Source organism: Scardinius erythrophthalmus, assembly GCF_964197995.2.
Source record: "Scardinius erythrophthalmus genome assembly, chromosome: 24".
In the NCBI taxonomy this organism is placed as follows: domain Eukaryota; kingdom Metazoa; phylum Chordata; class Actinopteri; order Cypriniformes; family Leuciscidae; genus Scardinius; species Scardinius erythrophthalmus.
This window is the reverse complement of record NC_138244.1, coordinates 22,494,791-22,516,778: the sequence shown is the minus strand read 5'-3', so window position 1 is coordinate 22,516,778 and position 21,988 is coordinate 22,494,791. Positions and strand designations below refer to the sequence as shown.

Sequence of the window (21,988 nt, the reverse complement as noted above, 5' to 3'; positions counted from 1 at the left end):
CCTATACTACAACACTGTAGGCCTACAGTATGTACGTTTCATCTAAAGATGAAGGAAAATTGAGTTTGACTTCGATCCAGGCGATTTTATAGGCTGACTTGCTTAAGACTTTTAAACACGAGTCGTAGCTGCAGTGTGTACACCCTTGACTTTGACTTCATCGTACTAATGAACTCCACAAAGTCCCGGGCAGCGGCAGTATCATTAAGATTCACACAGTTTCTGCTCTGTGTATTTGTGGCATGCTGTATTAGTGTGAAGTGCACGGTTTCTGGGATCTCAGCCACTTCACAGCAGACGTCAGGCGGATGTCTCGAGAGGGAGTAGGAGTTCAGAATCCAAGGAGCATCAGCTATCATCAATTAACTGCACTACTGTTTAAACTTAAGGGTTAGTTCACCCAAAAATTTTAATTGTCATTAATTACTCGCCCTCATGTCATTCCAAACCTGTAAGACGTTCGTTCATCTTCAAAACACAAATGAAGATCTTTTTGATTAAATCTGAGAGATTTTTGCCCCTCCATTGACAGTCTATGCAACTACCACTGCGTAACATGAGAATGAACCTCATTGGTTCTTGCTGAAGATCAAACGTGCTGTGTAACACGAGAATGATCCTCATTGGTTCTTGCTGAAGCTCAAACGTGTTGCGTAACACGAGAATGATCCTCATTGGTTCTTGCTGAAGCTCAAACGTGCTGCATAACGAGAATGAACCTCATTGGTTCTTGCTGAAGCTCAAACGTGCTGCGTAACACGAGAATGAACCTCATTGGTTCTTGCTGAAGCTCAAACGTGCTGCATAACGAGAATGAACCTCATTGGTTCTTGCTGAAGCCTAATCGTGCTGCGTAACACGAGAATGAACCTCATTGGCTCATCTGTAACTTTCCCAGCTGTTATGCTCACCGAAGATATAACTTAATGCATTTAAGTTAAAACGTCCCCAAGACAGACATTTTGACACATTTTTTGTGTGTATTTGTCGGTTTAAGCGCACACCAGAAACCCAAAGTAGCCTGTAGTTGTCCGTGCTTCTCTCTATCTCGGATCGTGCAGGCAGAAAGCCGTCTGTTTAATACGCTTGTACACGTGTCATTACATGATTTCGACTGATTTGGATGTTACGTATGGGTGACAGCGCACCGCTTTAAAGGAAAATAATGGACAGTGGCATCGCGTTTTCATAATGGTTGGAAGACAAAATCAAAAACGAAGCTAAAACACAGCCCTAAATCGTTCTTGAGAGCAAGGGGGCCCCCTGGTGGTTTTGGGGCACTATGCAACTTGCGTACTTTGCGTATAGGGAGGACCAGCACTGAACACAACTGATGTTTGAGTTGATGAATGTTTATATGTAAAAAAAAAACAAGTAATAAAAACTCAGTGAGTGTTTTAGCGCAATTTTCTCACGTCATGGGATCACAACACTAAGAGATAGTAAATCTTTTCCTGGATTCTTTTTGTGCGTTCCCGAGATTAGACCTTCCTTAACATAATGCCGAAAACCCGAAGTCTCTAGGTGGTCTGGTTGAGGAGTAGATATAAGTGCAAGATTGGTGCGCACAGACAGAACAGAAATCATGAGTTAACAATCGCAATTTTGTCCGATGGAAAATTGCGCTAAAAAAACTAAATCATTGTCCTGTCCCGCCCCACCCAGCCAGTCATGTTTCCCCCCACGGGGTAGTTTTTCTTTTTTTAGTTTTCTTTTTTTTTTTTATAAAAGCCCATCTCTGCATTCTTGAGTCCTTGCCTCATACCTTCACCCCTGACAAACCCTGACAAACACCAAATACAACAACTATAACTATAACTATATTGTTCTAATTCTATGGAAATATGAAAGTCCACACTACAACTAACAATAATAGAGCAGTAGAACGATAACACTGGAATCTCACCCAATTTTTTTTTTCAGCTGATGAACTATAAAAACATTGACAGCCAATCTGAATCCACCTGAGTTTAAAGAGCTTGTGCATTTAAAGCAACAGACAATATCTGTGTTTGCTCATAAACAGAAGCTTATCATCAGCCAGTGTGGATGTTAATATAGTTATCTTTATAGTCATCGATCCTGTTGTGAACAGGCCTTTACTGGTATGAATCAGTCTGAAACATTTCACTATAGTAGAGAATGTCTTTAATATTACACCAAAATGGACACTATAACTAAAATATAGTACCTAAATAAATCAAAGTTAAATCACCTGAATCAAACTGAAAGCTTGTGAATCAAATGCGAACTGAATCTGGAAATATGTATCGCTTTCCATCCCTACAAGTCATACACTGACGTGACAGGATTTCCAGGCAAAAATGACACAGCACTTTTGTGGAAATGCCAGATGCCTTATTAATTCTTGAATATGCCAGCCTCTCTATCTCTCTGTGGTTAAAGGGCAGAAACAGATCGGTTGGGGTGAGTCACATCCAGTGGAATCCATCTCTGTATCCTCCCTCCGGTCTTTGGCTTTCCACAAGCATCAAGGCCACCTGGTCTTCCCACACACCATTTGTCCTCCAATCACATCATTATCCAATCACATAAGCAGGACTAATCTAATGGAAGGCCCATCAGAGCCTCATCCTCGGCTCTAACACTCCAACACTCTAAACTTTAAGAATGCAAAGACAAATTCAACAGTATCGACATGCACTGATATCAAATCTACCAATTTTAAATAAACCCAAAAATATTTTTATAAAGGCCAATATTAAAATTCGATACTACTTCATCTAAATAAATACAACAATAAAAACTATAATCTATCCTTTTAAATGTATTTTAAAGGATAATTCCGGTATTTAGCACTTTGAGTCTCTTTTCTGGTTTGTTTTGGATGAACTAGAGTGGTGGACACAGAAATTTTGAAGATGGGACCTATCTCGACTTTCTGACTTGTTTAGAATCGCCTTTGACCGCTTCAGAGTGGCTGTCTACGGGCATGCACGAACATGTCCTTAAAACAACCCTTAACGTTTGTTTTCAAAACTGTGCAACTCACCGAGTGGTTAGTGATGTTCGTTAATGTTCCAAAACAAGTAGCGCAGCGAAATACAGTTTCTGTCGTGTTTTATTTGGCATTTTGTAAAATCCCATTGATTTCTGTTGGAGGACTCATTGCTCATTGATATTAGTGCGCTTCAGACTCAAATACCGAGCGGAAGTTTATCCGCGGTTGTGAGGTATCTGAAAAAATAGTTCCACTATAAACACGGATTGAAATCATACATTGCGCCGATATACTGTATTTGTTTTTAATCATCAACGAACACCACTAACCACTCGGTGAGTTGCACAGTTTTGAAAACGAACGTTAAGGGTTGTTGGACGTGTTTCTGCATGCCCGTAGCCAGCAACTCTGAAGCGGTCAAAGGCGATTCTAAACGAGTCAAAAAGTCGAGACAGGACCCATCATCAAAATTTATGTGTCCACCACTCTAGTTCATCCAAAACAAACCAGAAAAGAGACTCAGGGCCCTATCTTGCACCCAGCGCAATTGACTTTGTACACCGACGCATGTATCATTCCTATTTTGCACCCGTGCAAAGCGCACTTTTCCCTCCACAGAAGCACGTCGCTAAACTAGGGAATGAACTTCGCTCCCTGGGCGGTTCAGCGCAAAAAAGGAGGCGTGTTCCGGCGCAAACGTTCCTTCGTGCTATTTTGCAGGTTTAGAAAACAATTGCGCCACTAACCAGGAAAAAATTGTTTAAAGCCAGTGGCGCGTTGCGCATGTTATTCATATGCTATTTTAAGGGCGCATGCTTGGCCATAATCAATGTAGCGTGTGCACAACGCGCATACACTTTGATTCTCTCATCTACACAGAAGCAGCAGTTTTCATTTTTTGCAAATCATACATTATTACGATAGATAGATAGATAGACAATTTATTATAAAAGCATACATCTAGCTTACACATTTACCCAAATTATCATACGCCTTTTTAACCGAAGTTAATTTGGGTGGGTTTCTCCATCCCCAACGTCCCTGACGAGAGCGTTGCTCTCCTTGGCTGTGAACCGCTCCTGGCGCTCGCCTGGCAAATCCGCCGTTATAATAGGAATCCGCTTTAGAAAAAGCGCGTCTGCTCTTAAAGGGAATGTGAGATGACGCTCTGATTGGTTTATTTCACGTTACGCCCAAACCACACCTATGAATAATGAAGCTACTTCAGACCAACCCATTTTAGATTTGCGCCGGGCGCAAGAGTCATTTATCCCGCCGGGAAAATAGCAACAGCGTCAAGACCCGCCCACAAAGTTACTTGCGCTTTGCGCTTTGACACTTGCGTTTCAGATCGTTAAAATAGGGCCCTCAAAGTGCTAAATACCGGAATTATCCTTTAACATGAATTTATGCACCACAACATTATAATTTACAGTATGAAAAATGGTTATTCATTTTGAGATTCAGAAAAGATTACATTTACAAGATTACAATAGTTTTATCAAATGATGGATCAAAAACAAATAACAATTCATGAACACATTACTCTTAATAACTAGTTCTTTTTAGTGAATCAGACAAAGCGTGACCAGTGTAGACTGATTCCTGAAACAAATGACTCTTATGAATCTGTTCTTTTAGTGAATCAAAAACCTACAGCACAACCAGTGTACAGTAACATGCTGTAACATGTTAATCTCCATGTTGTAATAACAATAGTTGTGGTGTGAACACATAGAAAGTAAATAGACTTTTCTCAGAAACGAAAAATGTTTCAATAAACAGTTCTTGATTTAAAAGCAGGTTGGAGTTCCTTAAGATAAAAGCAGGCACTCAGCTCAACTCGATATAACCAGGCGAGAGCACTCTGAATGGATGTCAGCGGAGAAGTCTGTCTATTCTTGCATTGGCTAGATGTGCTGTTAGATAAGATGCTTTGTCTAATCAATGCTTTGTAAGGGTGGAAAAGACTCCTGCCTGCTTCTACAGAATGAACTATCCTGCTTTAAAAGCAAAGTGCCTAACCTCCGATCAATACACATCATTCCCCTTCTCTTTCTCTATTCCTCAAACTCAATAATAGCATTGATTTATGATCACGGTAATCATGATAAACGGCGTTACGAAAAGTCTTAACAATTCCTACACATTTGTCTTTTTTCCCTCTGCTGGTTCACTTACTGTCTTGTGTTATTGAAATAATAGCTCTTACAAAAACTAGATGGGACATGAAGGTTTGTCTAAAAAGTATGCAGAAATTATGCCCTAAGATACCTTGTCAATTTTAAGGCATTGCAGGCATCTGTTGATTATAAATAGTTCATTCAAGTATTGTAACTGGAATCGATTGTGGTTCAAGTTTATCATGCACTTCAAAAGAAAAACATCAGGTTGTTAGCTTAACATCGTGCTAAATAAACCTCAACTGGAATCAATTGTGGTTCCAGTTTACCATAAACTTCACAAGCAAAAACATCTTATTGTTAGCTTGTTAGTCAAGTTGTAAGTAAAATATCTGCTTGTTAGATTAGCAACATTCTTAAGCCAAACTGTAGGATGAGGTTACCATGCAAACTCTATCGTGCATGCGAGTATCTGGATGTTAGCTTAGCAAAATGCTAATGTAAGACTTTTGGAATCAATTATGGGTTTCACATACAAAACTAGTGTGCTTAAAATATCAAGTGTTATCTTAGCAACATGCTAACGGAAAACCTTATTGAAATTCACCGTAGGTCTAGTCTAATGTGAGGAGCACTCTTTGTGTGGCTACAATTTCATTTGTTCCCATGTCAAAGTTTTTAACTCTTATAATATCTTCCTGGCTGGACTGATCAGACACACAATTGACCCTTCGCAAAGACCCGCTCCTCTTAGTTACTGTTGCTATGTCCGACAAGCCATGGCCCTCTCACGCCACACAACACGTTCTCACGCAGTGAAGAGGACAGTAGGGCTGCACAATTAATCGAATTTCTAATCGTGATTACGATTACGGATGTCACGATTCAAAGCAGCGATTACAAAAAAAAGTCCACTTACATAATTCTTCGTGCTTAAGAGGTGTATTTAGACGAGCATGTTACGTTGTGAGAGGCGAATCACAACTACTTCAGAGAACCCAGCACTATAGGAACTACCAGTGACGTAAGTGTATGCTGATTGGTCGAATACAGGCGAAACATCAGTTCCCGCCGTTTTTTAAAAGCTGTGTACATAGCCTATGTATTTACTCCAGAAACTAACTCAATGATAGATGGACTTCTCAACCTTTACATTAAGGAGAAAAGTAAAGTTTTACACAGTGATCTCAAACTCAATTCCTGGAGGGCCACAGCTCTGCACAGTTTAGCTCCAACCAGCTCCAACTCACACCTGCAAGGAAGTTTCTAGTAATCCTGAAGACCTTGATTAGCTGGATCAGGTGTGTCTGATTAGGGTTGGAGCAAAACTGTGCAGAGCTGTGGCCCTCCAGGAATTGAGTTTGAGATCACTGCGCTAAGGAGATCTCGCAGTGTGAGCAGCACTGGGGAAACCCAGTGTAAACTAAAACTTTTGTGCACATTCACGTGAGTCCCTTTAACGATGGGATCACAGCTACATGCTCTGAGTAGGACAGTACCCACTAAGGCCCCGATCACACCTAACGCGTTTTTCAGGTTCAAAAACGCGAACGTTTATGTTGCTAGGCAACCACCGAAACAGCTGTCCTGTCAGTCAAGTAAACGTCAAATCAGCCTTTTATTAACTTCATTTACTTTCTGTTAACATTGTGGTAGTTACAATTCGTGAAGTCGTTAAGCTTCTGGTAACCCGCGAGAGCACCACACAAGTTTATCGTCCATCATCGCACTCTCCCGGCGTTCAAAGCAACTGTAGCTTTCATCACTACAACGGAAGGCCCGCCTCTCCATTCATTCGATTGGACAGTGGAAAAAAACGCGATGACGTCGGGCGCTTTTTACGCTCGGAGTTGCTTTTGTTTCAACTGCAAAAACGCGAGGCGCAGCAGGCGGTAAAACGCGAGGCGCCTGGGGCACATAAACAGCGGCAGAATGCTCACCGCCATAGGAAAACAATTGAAAAAAGGCGCCTCTCACTGCAAAAAACGTGTCAGGTGTGATCGGGGCCTAAGAAAGGTTATTTTTTCTGTGGCCACGAAATTATCCTTTCTGAGAGCTGATAGACAATTAATACAGAGTGTTTGCTGGACGAACAAGTTAATTGATTGAAATATTAATTATGCTTCTTTTAACTAATCCAAATATTTCTAATTAATTATAACGAGTTATAATTGATTACTCCTATTTCACTTGAGCTAATTTGCTAAACGGGTTCCATTTCAGTTAGGATGCTGCCTTACAAGTTAGCATGGCCGCTCACTATGTTTTGCAATAGAGCTTTTGAACTTTAGAATTCAAGGACACAAATATAAATGCTTCCTTCTCTTTTATCTTCTTACGACTTTCTGCTTCATTAAGAGCCATCTTCACTTTAGTCATTGCCAGAAGTTGGATACAGTTTTGAATGTGTTTTTATATCAAGTGATGGTAATATGCACTGTATTGAAGACGTAGTTCATCAGGAAGTTCTGAACACAGAGATGAGACAAAGAGAAACGTCAATGTGATCCTCTGATGTTGTTGTGAACCTTATAGGATGGCTGTGAAAATTATATGGACAAAACAATGCAGCTGAATTTGTTATACTGGCTGATATTCATCATATGAACTGGGTTGTTCTGTGATAATCTGAGGCTAATTATGGATCTCCTTGATTAAAACAAAAGTAATTTAAGACATTATTAGTGAGCACCAGTCACGGATAAGCCTTGTAATTTATAGCACACATCACAAGAGATGAACAAAGAATCCCTGGTCTTATGGCAAACATTAGCAGCGAGTTTATTATAATAAAAGCTTCATGTTAGCAAATTTACTTTTAATCATCTCAAAATTTGTTTAGTGTTTTGGTCTGCTTTCTTGCCCCCTCTGAAGACTTTCTTAAACATCTCCATTCAGTTTTCATAAAAATAAAAGAAAACTATCAGATGGTGCAGAATGAGGGTTAAATGCTGTGTTTCTATTCAGGTCTGGGATCATAGCATCCTTCCCAAGGGAGCACTTCCTCCATCCAGGCCCACGTCAAGGGCAGGAATAGGTGAAAGACTTACACGCAAGAACACTTGATGAATAATGCAGAAAAATCAAATGCTCTTTAGTGACTCCCAGCCAACGGTCAGGGTCCAGAGATACTGCTGTGCACTTGTGTATTCTGTGGTAAAATAAGCTATTCTAGATCTGTTTGTTTTAATTTATATATATATATATACACTCACCTAAAGGATTATTAGGAACACCATACTAATACTGTGTTTGACCCCCTTTCGCCTTCAGAACTGCCTTAATTCTCGAGGCATTGATTCAACAAGGTGATTGTTGAATCAATCATATCAATCAAATCATTCTTTAGAAATGTTGGCCCATATTGATAGGATAGCATCTTGCAGTTGATGGAGATTTGTGGGATACACATCCAAAGATGCTCTATTGGGTTGAGATCTGGTGACTGTGGGGGCCATTTTAGTACAGTGAACTCAATGTCATGTTCAAGAAACCAATTTGAAATGATTCGAGCTTTGTGACATGGTGCATTATCCTGCTGGATGTAGCCATCAGAGGATGGGTACATGGTGGTCATAAAGGGATGGACATGGTCAGAAACAATGCTCAGGTAGGCCGTGGCATTTAAACGATGCCCAATTGGCACTAAGGGGCCTAAAGTGTGCCAAGAAAACATCCCCCACACCATTACACCACCACCAGCAGCCAGCACAGTGGTAACAAGGCATGATGGGTCCATGTTCTCATTCTGTTTACGCCAAATTCTGACTCTACCATCTGAATGTCTCAACAGAAATCGAGACTCATCAGACCAGGCAACATTTTTCCAGTCTTCAACTGTCCAATTTTGGTGAGCTCGTGCAAATTGTAGCCTCTTTTTCCTATTTGTAGAGGAGATGAGTGGTACCCGGTGGGGTCTTCTGCTGTTGTAGCCCATCCGCCTCAAGGTTGTGCGTATTGTGGCTTCACAAATGCTTTGCTGCATACCTCGGTTGTAACGAGTGGTTATTTCAGTCAAAGTTGCTCTTCTATCAGCCTGAATCAGTCGGCCCATTCTCCTCTGACCTCTAGCATCAACAAGGCATTTTCGCCCACAGGACTGCCGCACACTGGATGTTTTTCCCTTTTCACACCATTCTTTGTGAACCCTAGAAATGGTTGTGCGTGAAAATCCCAGTAACTGAGCAGATTGTGAAATACTCAGACCGGCCCGTCTGGCACCAACAACCATGCCACGCTCAAAATGGCTTAAATCACCTTTCTTTCCCATTCTGACATTCAGTTTGGAGTTCAGGAGATTGTCTTGACCAGGACCACACCCCTAAATGCATTGAAGCAACTGCCATTAGATAATTGCATTAATGAGAAATTGAACAGGTGTTCCTAATAATCCTTTAGGTGAGTGTGTGTGTATATATATATATATATATATATATATATATATATATATATATATATTAGTGGTGGGCCGTTATCGGCGTTAACGCACTGCGTTAACGCGAGACTCTTATCGCGCGATAAAAAAAAATATCACCGTTAATCTATTCTCCAAGTTGGGTTGGGAGCTGGCTCAAGCTACACAAGCTATGATGACGCAATCTACCCGCGGCCGCGAGGAACACCCGGCTGCAACGCATCATATTCGTCGTCATCTTAAGTAAACACGGCTGAAAGTGAAAGCTGGTGTAAAAGATCGGTGCAACATTCATTATTTGGACTTGGTTCGGATTTAAGCCGTCCGACGTAGACTGTGTGGTGTAACAGTTCGGTAAGTTAACACACGACTAATCCGTTCTACCACCTCAAATTCAAAACGAAACATATCACTAAATACCAGCGCGCGCGTATTATTCCCAATATATCTGAGTGGTGTAGAACATAATCTCTGTCTGCGCCCGATTTAAAGAATCGTTGTTGTGTTTCTTTTTAACTGAAAAGACATCAGTTAAAATATTCTAATTTTAAATTTGGGGTTTCATAAGCTCCAAGCCATAATAAACATTAGACCTACTTAAGTCTCTGCAGCTAGTGTACTTAAATTTTATTTATCTGCAAAATTATGTTGTATACTTACAGTTTTGCACAATATATGTTCTCAAAACTACATGCACCCTTAACAAAAAAAAAAAAAAAAACATTTAGCAGTTGTTTAGCAGGGTCTGTGTAACTATAATATCGTTATCGCAAGAGGCTGCAATGTATATCACAATATGGATTTTAGGCCATATCGCCCATCCCTAATTGATAGCCTATAGTAGTTGATAATAACATAGGCCTACCTAATGTTGCCTACGGACGGTAACAGTACAGTAGTAACTTTTTACAGTCTATGAGTAGAACAGCTTTCTCAAGCAGTTTGTGATGCATTTTGGAAACAGGAGATGAGCCCCTGGTCTAATGCGCCACCTGGCTTGAGAAACCCGTTCTCAAAGACTTTCTTTTATAGTCATTATTTGGGTAGCACACATATTCTGAATGCTTTCGGCAGAATTCAAATGAGCCATTTTAGTCTAGATTAATCTAGATTAATTTCAAAATTAATCTAGATTAATCTAGATTAAAAAAATTAATCTATGCCCACCTCTAATATATATATATATATATATATATATATATATATATATATATATATATATATATATATATATATATATATATACTGTATGTATATATATATATATATACTGTATGTATGTATATATATATATACTGTATGTATGTATATATATATACTGTATGTATGTATATACTGTATGTATATATATATATATACTGTATGTATATATATATATATATACTGTATGTATATATATATATATACTGTATGTATATATATATATATATATATACTGTATGTATATATATATATATATATACTGTATGTATATATATATATATACTGTATGTATATATATATATATATACTGTATGTATATATATATACATACTGTATGTATATATATATACATACTGTATGTATATATATATACATACTGTATGTATATATATATACATACTGTATGTATATATATATACATACTGTATGTATATATATATATATATACTGTATGTATATATATATATATATATACTGTATGTATATATATATATATATATACTGTATGTATATATATATATATATATACTGTATGTATATATATATATATATATATACTGTATGTATATATATATATATATATACTGTATGTATATACAGTGAGGAAAATAAGTATTTGAACACCCTGTTATTTTGCAAGTTCTCCCACTTAGAAATCATGGAGGGGTCTGAAATTGTCATCGTAGGTGCATGTCCACTGTGAGAGACATAATCTAAAAAAAAAATCCAGAAATCACAATGTATGATTTTTTAACTATTTATTTGTATGACACAGCTGAAAAATAAGTATTTGGACACCTGAGAAAATCAATGTTAATATTTGGTACAGTAGCCTTTGTTTGCAATTACAGAGGTCAAACGTTTCCTGTAGTTTTTCACCAGGTTTGCACACACTGAAGGAGGGATTTTGGCCCACTCCTCCACACAGATCTTCTCTAGATCAGTCAGGTTTCTGGGCTGTCGCTGAGAAACACGGAGTTTGAGCTCCCTCCAAAGATTCTCTATTGGGTTTAGGTCTGGAGACTGGCTAGGCCACGCCAGAACCTTGATATGCTTCTTACAGAGCCACTCCTTGGTTATCCTGGCTGTGTGCTTCGGGTCATTAAGACCCAGCCTCGACCCATCTTCAATGCTCTAACTGAGGGAAGGAGGTTGTTCCCCAAAATCTCGCAATACATGGCCCCGGTCATCCTCTCCTTAATACAGTGTCGCCCTGTCCCATGTGCAGAAAAACACCCCCAAAGTATGATGCTACCACCACCATGCTTCACAGTAGGGATGGTACTCATCATTCTTCTTCCTCCAAAAACGTTTAGTGGAATTATGACCAAAAAGTTCTATTTTGGTCTCATCTGACCACATGACTTTCTCCCATGATCATCCAAATGGTCATTGGCAAACTTAAGACGGGCCTTGACATGTGCTGGTTTAAGCAGGGGAACCTTCCGTGCCATGCATGATTTCAAACCATGACGTCTTAGTGTATTACCAACAGTAACCTTGGAAACGGTGGTCCCAGCTCTTTTCAGGTCATTGACCAGCTCCTCCCGTGTAGTTCTGGGCTGATTTCCCACCTTTCTTAGGATCATTGAGACCCCACGAGGTGAGATCTTGCATGGAGCCCCAGTCCGAGGGAGATTGACAGTCATGTTTAGCTTCTTCCATTTTCTAATGATTGCTCCAACAGTGGACCTTTTTTCACCAAGCTGCTTAGCAATTTCCCCGTAGCCCTTTCCAGCCTTGTGGAGGTGTACAATTTTGTCTCTAGTGTCTTTGGACAGCTCTTTGGTCTTGGCCATGTTAGTAGTTGGATTCTTACTGATTGTATGGGGTGGACAGGTGTCTTTATGCAGCTAACGACCTCAAACTGGTGCATCTAATTTAGGATAATAAATGGAATAGAGGTGGACATTTTAAAGGCAGACTAACAGGCCTTTGAGGGTCAGAATTCTAGCTGATAGACAGGTGTTCAAATCCTTATTTGCAGCGGTATCATACAAATAAATAGTTAAAAAATCATATATTGTGATTTCTGGATTTTTTTTTTTTTTTTATTATGTCTCTCACAGTGGACATGCACCTACGATGACAATTTCAGACCCCTCCATGATTTCCAAGTGGGAGAACTTGCAAAATAGCAGGGTGTTCCAATACTTATTTTCCTCACCGTATATATATGTCCCTAAAGAACCCGCGTATGTGTCAGTAGTTCCGCATTACATTAATTAATTTGTACGCGAGTTTTATTTATTTTTATACCGTGTATTCTCCGTGTAAATTTATGCACCGAACCGTGACGCCCGTACCGTTTCGGTTCAATACGAATACATGTATCGTTCCACCCCTAATATATATATATATATATATATATATATATATATATATATATATATATATATATATATATATATATATATATATATATATAATTGACAGACTTTCAGTTGTTTGCAATGAACAAATCAAACAAAAGTAATTTAAATAGCTTAGCACAACAAATGTTTCAAGTGGTTTCCCCAAATTCAACTTAAAATGCAACTTTTAATGACTTCTGCTGTCTCAAAATTATTCAACCCCTTCATGGCAAGCAACATTAATACTTAGTAGAACATCCTTTTGCTTTGCTGTTCTGACCTGCTGCAAACAAGATGTATAACCAGACACCAGCTTCTGGCAGCATTTCTGAGGAATCTTAACTTATTCCTCATGAGCAATGGCCTCCAGTTCAGTAATATTCTTGGGTTTGTGTGCTGCTACCGCCTTCTTCAAATCCCACCAGAGATTTTCTATGGTGTTCAAGTGAGGTGACTGTGATGGCCACTGTAGAGACCTCCAGGACTTAATCTGCAACCAAGCCTTGGTGGAATTTGAGGTATGCTTGGGATAATTGTCTTGTTGGAAGGTCCAATGATGCCCAAACTTCAGCTTCCTCACTGACGGCATGATGTTTTCGTCTAGGATTTCCTGATATTTCAATGAATCCATCTTGCCCTCCACACGCTGCAGGTTTCCAGTGCCAGAGGATGTAAAGCAGCTCAAGAGCATCACCGAGCTCCACATGCTGAACTGTAGACAGTGTGTTCTTTTCAGCATATGCTTCATTCTTCTTCATCCAGACCCGCTGATCCATAGGGCTGAAAAGTTTTGGTTCATCGCTCCACAGAACAGAATCCTAAACTTCTGTGGCTTATTTATATGATTTTGAGCAAATTGGAGCCAAGTTTTCTTGTGCTTTTGGGTCAGTAGTGGTGTAGTCTTGGGAGTTCTGGGATGCGTATAGTACACACCTTACAGTGCAAACTGAAACCTCAGTGCTTGTTGCCACCGAGTCTTGCTGCAGGTCTTTTGACTTTCACTCGAGGGTTTTTCTGAACCGGCCTTCTCAGAAATCTGGTTGCAGCCGTTGATATCTTCCTTTTTCTGCCTCGTCCTCGTAACTGCTGTTCCTTTAACTTTGAACTTGCAAACTATGCTTCCAACAGTGTCTCTAGGAACAGTTAGTGCCTTCACTATCTTTTTGTATCCTGTTCCTTGTTTGTGAAGGACGATGATATCTTCTCTTAACTTTTTGGACCATTCTTTTGACTAAAACATATTTCTAACATGCAGTCAAACGTGACACTCAACAAACCGAGCCAGTTCAGATATTTAATGTGTTCTAGCTCAAGCACACCTGGTGCAACTAATGCAACTAGTAGGTGGATTTTTATCATTATAGGGTGGTTGTGTACACACACTCAATACACATTTGTTCTAACACCATGTAAAATTGAATTTTGCATAATAGGTCCCCTTTAACATGTCCTTGCTGGTATTACAAATCTTACCGACCCTTACAATTTTGAATGGCAGAGTACATTTATAAAAATTTAGATACAAGAATATAAGACATTATGCATATTAGCAGTTACAGAGACATTGAATCAGTGTCAAACATTGGATTTATTGAAGATTAGTAGATATTAGTTTTATTTTTGTATTTTTTATTTGTATTAAAACGCCTATATGGCACCCCAGATGTCTAATATCCTGTACTTTTACAAATTGAAATGGAATTCATAAATATAAAGGCTTAAATCATCCAGGCAGAGCATTATCTACTAGAGAATAAATCTAAAAAGGTGCCTCTGTGGTTACTATCTATACACTCAGGTTCATGAAATGAGGTCGGATTAGTTTATGCATTATTAAATACACTCAAGATAAAGGCCAGGCTATGGATCACTTTACAGCCATATGGAAACAAACCCACTGCTAATTCCAGCAGATCCATTTGAAGCCATTATTAATGGGGCATTAGTGTAGAGTGCCGAATTAAAATGGTCTGCAGTCTGTAGAGGGCTTTTTATGGAAATACTAGAAATACGATATGCTAATCGACCGCTCATTCACTGCTGATTTGAAGCGGAAAAGGTGTTTCTATCTTAGAAGCAACAGCTCTTTCTTCGACATGATATTTAAATCACAGAAGTTGTATGGCTGTAAATGATGTGAGTGCTTTGAGAGGAGCAGAGAAAGCCGATCATTAAATGCACGATCAGATAAAGGCCAGCAATTTCCTCCAATTACCAACCCAATCAACACCATCAGGGGTAAAATAACTGCATCAATAGCCGTGAGGGTGGGCGGTTTGTTTACAAAGGAGGAATTGAGGCTCTCGATTGGACAATAAAACGTGCAACAGAAATATACACAGCATACTGCATTCTGTACCATGACCAAAATTTGCACAATATACAGAAGTTTGCTTTGCAGATTCCAACAATGCAATGCTATGGACACTAAAATGACATGGAAGACATAGATGCTGTGTTTAGAATAGCATACTAAGATGTTTACAGTATGTACTTACTGCACAGATTTGGATGTCTGAGACCTGAACTTGGTAAACTCTCCTGGTGCAGTCCACTCAGATCCCAGCTGAAACAGAGCAAACCCACAAGATTTTTTGATTATTAATGTTGTAATGTAATTACAGTGCAATTAATGTCGAGCGGGCAATTACAGTGGGTGGGTAAAAGTGCCCCTCTCAACAATTATACACAATAATATTGTGGTAAAAAAAAAAATTGCATTTGAGTTATAATTAACAGGGGTGCAAACACATGTATGGTCAAAAAAGAGAGAGGTAATCGAAGCCCTCGTCCCGCGGCATATATCCAGATACTACATTGCCACCATCCCCAACCCACCCCTATAGGCACATAGAGTCAAATAGAAAAACTATCTTGCACTTCTTCTTCTTGCTTTACTGCTACTTCCTGAAAACAATTTCACCTGATGATTTGAATAGCTCTTTTTGTAAAGAATTAATAATTCTAGGATGATTGGGGTAATTGTGTAGGGTAGGCCTAGTGCATCTGCATAGAAACTAATAAACAAAATACAAATATAAATACAATAAAACACAAATACACGAGAAATAAAGCAGTGCTTTATGTTTTTCAGGTAAATTAACTGTATTAGGTATTAATACAGTTTATCTTTTGACAAAACGTGATTTTTCTCTTTCTCTTTTGTTGTTTGATTAACTTTGGTGACACAAACAGCTGCAGGTATATTGGGTGCTGTCCCTTTAAGACGAATGCACGTATCTAATACCGGTAATGACACGCATTCATTTTATTTTGACTGCGTTTACGGGGAAACTCGTTGAGACGGACACTGGCTTATTTTTTCGTGCACATGTCTGTTCAAACACAAATAGATAAGAAAGAAAAGGGAATTCGGTGTTCACGAACTTCACGTGCTGTCTGCGACTGCGTGGCTCTGTGCGCCGACAGACCATCTACATTTGGATGTTAAACATAATATATATAACGTTAGCCTGATACAGCAAAGACAACGTCGGCAGTATTGACGGCAAAATAGGCAACAGAATATTTCGTTCTGTATGCCTATTGACAGGGGCAATATTTGAAAATCGATAATTAGGCCTATTTTTTAAATTACAATTATATATGCATTTGTTAAAACCGAGAGACTTTCAAGCATCAAAATGTAATTTATTAATATGTATTTGCGCCTTCTATTTTGTCTGAAAACTTCCAACACTCTTGCGTGTCGCGTGAAAAAAATAGGCGTCGGTTGCGGTTCTATTTCTAGCACGCGGTTTCGGCGCGGCTCGAGAAGTGTGTGTGTCACGCAGGCATTGTGCTCTAACACAAGCTCTAACCAGTTAACATGAGAGCCGACATAAAAACGGACACTCCACGCCACGCAGAGAGAAATGTGATGCAGCGGCAGATCCAGAGTGAGACAGAAACACTAGTGGTTCACGCTTGCGCACATACTGCTGGTTTGGCGCGCAGTGTTCTGATTCGCTTATTTCCTATTTACTTGTTGGTGGACGCAATCCAGAATTACTGTTGGTTAAATTATAATCAGACCCCCCCCCCCCCCCCCCCCCAAAAAAAAAATCTTCGGATCTGCACGATTCACACAAGTCACCCAAACTGACGTGAAAAAAGCGGGAGGCGCCGAAAAGCGCGCTGTTTGCACCCCTGAATTAAAATTACAACAAAACAGTAACGAATTGCTCAAAAGAATTCATCTTTATTTTTATGTATCTGCCATCAGACGTCGTTGCCATAATGCATTGCCATGCAAAATCCACATATTACATGTTTTAAAATATTAAATTAAATATTAAATTAAAATTTAAAACATCCATCCATCCATCCATCCATCCATCCATCCATCCATCCATCCATCCATCCATCCATCCATCCATCCATCCATCCATCCATCCATCCATCCATCCATCCATCCATCCATCCATCCATCCATCCATCCATCCATCCATCCATCCATCCATCCATCCATCCATCCGTAAATGTGGCCGGTCATTCAAATGACAATGACAAATAAGAGTGTGCACAATAAATAAACATATACTACCATTCGAAAGTCTGGGGTAAGATTTTTTTTTTTGTAAAGAAATGAAAAGATCAAGGATTTATTTATTCATCAAGGACACATTCAATTAAAAAGTGGCCGTAAAGAGTCTTACAATGTCACCGTTTCATAATAAATGTTGCTCTTTGGAACTTTCAGTTTTACCACTGATAAGCAATGTTTCTTGAGCAGCAAATCAGCATATCAGAATGATTTCTGAAGGGTCATGTGACACTGACACTGATGTTTCTGAAAAAAATCAAGCTTTGCATCACAGAAATTACTTTTTAAATTACATTCAAATGGAAAACACTTAAATCCAGTACAGTAAATACAGTGATATTGAAGAAAAAACAAAGATTTTTCCAAAAACATCTTAGCAACCCCAAACCTTTGAACACTAGTGATTATTTTACTCGTACAGCATGACAATTAACAGCCTGGCAGAATCTTGCCTTGTCATAAAAATGTAAAAATATCTGTTATTTTAAGAGACCTGTTATTTGACCCAGACACCAAGGGTCTGCAGGGGTCCTGTTTTTTTTATTTTTAATTTTTTTTTATTCACACCAAAGGCAAAACTTGCATCGTATTTTCAATAAATGCTCTATTTTGGATGTGAAAGAAGTTTTTTCTTCAGATTTTATCGTATAATGAAGCCTTTCATCTTGAAATATCAAGGACATTATGAATCCTCATAATATGACCCCTTTAAAACACTAGGAGGAGTTTGTGTTTTCCTCCAATAAACCTGAATAATAACCCTTCTCACAATAGTAATTTTTTTATATAATCCAAAACGTCCCTCTCTTGACCCGCAGGGCAACTGCAGCGATTTCCACACCAACCCTCGGTAACTAATGAGTGCTCTTAGAGCAGTGATCCAGAATGAAATCTTCCATCTCTCTATCCCAGCATGCATCTCTTTAATTGTCATGTGTGGCATCTCTCTCGCTCTCAATGCTTCTGTTCACATCGCACGTCGATGTAATGAATCATAATGCCTCCCGGATCATCCAGGATCCCTGCTGCCCTCAAAGACGCCTTTCATTCGTCACACACACACACACACACACACACACACACACACACACACACACACACACACACACACACACACACACACACACACACACACACACACACACACACACACACACACACACACACACGGCAACCAAAAAAAGTCCCGCTGCAGATTCTCCCACACTTGCTCCTCTTTTTGCCGAAAGGAATGCGTTTCCTTTCGCACACACCTTGCGTGGCCATCAGGATCAACACACACGTGTGACTCAGCCAATGCTAATTGCCTCCGCTGCCAAACACAACTTGGCCTCTCACGGGTATTAGAGGACAAAGATGCGTTGTGTATTTTGCATGTGTGTGTGTGTGTGTGTGTACGTCTGCCTTCAGAGGCGAAGGCTACAGTATATTTCCACTTGAAGGTGACTACATGAAAATCTTTCGAATGCGAGGAGAAGAGAAAACATTGAGTGGAATGTTTTGCTAGCGCACTTGCTAGCAACAGTTCTTTTAGGTTTAATAAAAATCACAGCTTTGTAAAAAAGAAGTACACTTTAGCATAAAAAAGTATTACTATGGAAACTACTTTAAAATTATACACTTAAAGTGAAAATGACGCTCATCTTTCAATTTACACAGATGACACATTTTTTTTTTGCATTAATGTGAATGGTGCTAACGCTACATCTTTTGCTACAGGGCATTGTTGTGCAATTTATAATTGCTAAGTGTTCTTGGTGTTTTTTGGGTGTTTGCTTGCTGGCCTAAGTCAATGAGTCCACTCATAGTCTCCACATACAGTATGGATGGATTCATTCTTTTAAAGCCAATGGGATTTTGTTTGCTTATTTTATAGACCACCGGTGAAATGGGTAGTTCACCCAAAAACAAAAATTCTGTCATCATTTAGTCACCCTCCTGTCGTTCCAAACATGTATGACTTACTGTCTTCTGCGGAACACAAAAGAAGATATTTTTATACATGTTTTACTCTTTTGAAACCCACTGGCTTTCACTGTGTAAAAACGTTTTTTTTGTTCTCTCTTTCCCTGTCAGTTTTTTTTTTTTTTTTTTTTTTTTTTTTTTTAAGTTGCCAGCCAGTACCAGCACTTTTGATCATAGTCACAAAACTTTCATGGCTCCCAAAGTATTTGTTGTATGAATATCTGAAAATGCAATATATGAAAAGAAAGAACAGAGTCTGCTTAAAAAAAAAAAAAAAAACTTTTTCACTTTTAGCATCATTCATTCTTTTTTATCAACACTTATCAAATCGTGTTTCTGTCAAAGGCTACGTCCAGATCGGATTCAGAACAATGATCATTACATACCGTTGATGGAGAAGATTGAGTCCATCAACACCCCTAAAGCTTCTCAGTCTTATACCTCTTCATGGGTTCATCATTTTAATGGGTAATGTTAGGCAGTTTTGATCTACATACTGTTAAATGTTTGTTGATTACATTAGCTTCTACATAAGCAACCGCAATCTGCTCCTTGTACATATTTTTCGCTTGTTTTTGCTTTTTCAAATATGGCACATAATATGGTAGCGACAGTCGATCACAAGAAGAACCAATGCTGTCGTCGCTGACTTGCTGTGATGCATTATATTCGATTGTTTGATTTTTGCAGCATGCCCTAACTAGACGCAATGCGATAACATTCTAGCGACAAGCAATTTGTCTGCCCACAACAGATGCAACTAAAGCAGTGACAATTCACAGCCAATCAGAGGAGCGTGTGGGCGGAGCTCTGTCTGCAAGCGCACTGCTGTCTCGCACTCACAACGAAATCGATAAGTACATAAACAAATTACTAACTTAAACTTAAACCATTTCATCACTACTCAAAATGCATACTCAGGGTATGTTTCCACGAAACGACAAACTAAAAATGGAAATGTATTTCCTTTTATCGCATACAGACGACAACCTTGTCAAAATAATCCCCGTCCAAACAGATCCGCGAAAACGACTAAAAACGCTGTATTATGCATGCCAGGCCAGTAGGTGGCGATGTCACTTTATAAAGAAACACTACGAGCCTATAGACTGAACACGTAATGCGCATTCGCATTACGCCACCGTTTTCACAAATTAACGTTTTTGTTGTAAACATGGAGATGATAATTGTATTGTTTTGAAAAACTTGCACTTTGAAACCCGTTTTCAAAAGTTTGTGTTTTCAGGCCTCAAACTCCTTTGTCGTGTAAATAAACGGTCAAAACACACAAAAAGTTTTGTGTGTCATGTAAACGGCCCCTCAGTGACTAATACAATCTTTGTCAGGAAATACACTTGTTTGTTTACATAGAGTTCACAGTTTCGTTCTTGTTTCGTTAAATTATAAGTTAAATTATAGCTATTAAAGTCACACAAAATGATACTCGAATTACAAATTAATTACAAATCAAGCTGTCGCAGGAACCGAAACCGTTCCAAAAAATAGAATCAACTGTCGCGTATCATCATAGCGGCACGTTTCACGGCACGTGTGTGTAGGATTTAGCGAGGGGAAGATTTTCAGTGAATTACTTAAATATCAATCTCTTTCACACACAAAGCTATTGTTTAGCTTCAAAAGATTTAGTATTTGTCATTTCTGGAGGTTGACAGCTCTTTGGCCCTTGTAAGATATTTAGCATTTTGGGCATGGAATAAGAAAAATAAGTCACACCGATTCAGAACAATGTGAAGGTGAGTAAAAGATGACAGAATTTCATTTTTTGAGTGAACTATTCCTTGAAGATCTCTCTGTAACACAATTTGTCTAGTCAATGGAAGTGCAGTGGATAACCTGACAATGCTATTTTTCATCTTTCAGAGATGTCTATGGCATTTCTGCTGGTATTTCTCTCCTTTATACTATTCCATCTATTTTTGAGCCATGTGAACTTTCCCCAAACACAGAATTACATTGAAGAAACTCATTTTGTCTATCTGCGACCCTGGAGTATTGAATAGATGGAATGGGGGCAAACAGAGAAAATACGGGAGCAATGGAGTCACACTGCTATTATACTGACGCCAGATATTGCACTTTCTTCTTGTGTCTTTCTTCACTCTCAGCTCTTTTGTTCCCACTTCTTAATCTATTTGTCAAGTAGTCGCCTCAAAATCTTTACTCAAAATTATAACTTTCTGCCTTATTCAGACGAATCTCTTAGAGCTGAAACATTTGAGTTTCTATATTTAAAGTGTAACTCTCGCCAAAATGCAACCTAGGGTCTTTTTGTTAATCTACCGGAGGCAAACTTTCGTTTAAAAGCATATTTAGAATGGAAATGTCACTTAAGTTTGACCGTATTTTCGTTTTCGGTCAAATTGCGTTTTGAATGGGAGTGCTAGGGGCACGACTATGATA

The 21,988-nt window shown here is 38.9% G+C and overlaps 1 protein-coding gene across 1 annotated transcript in view; it reads right to left on the bottom strand.

The window, feature by feature from the left end:
- The window catches only part of b4galnt4a (beta-1,4-N-acetyl-galactosaminyl transferase 4a), a gene marked incomplete at its 5' end in the record, with an annotated part of 208,665 nt that overhangs the window by 56,525 nt on the left and 130,152 nt on the right, over positions 1-21,988 (bottom strand). The window contains one exon of the mRNA XM_081355789.1: positions 15,555-15,622. Within this exon, the coding sequence (XP_081211915.1) occupies positions 15,555-15,622 (68 nt within the window). The remainder of the gene's footprint in view (positions 1-15,554; positions 15,623-21,988) is intronic.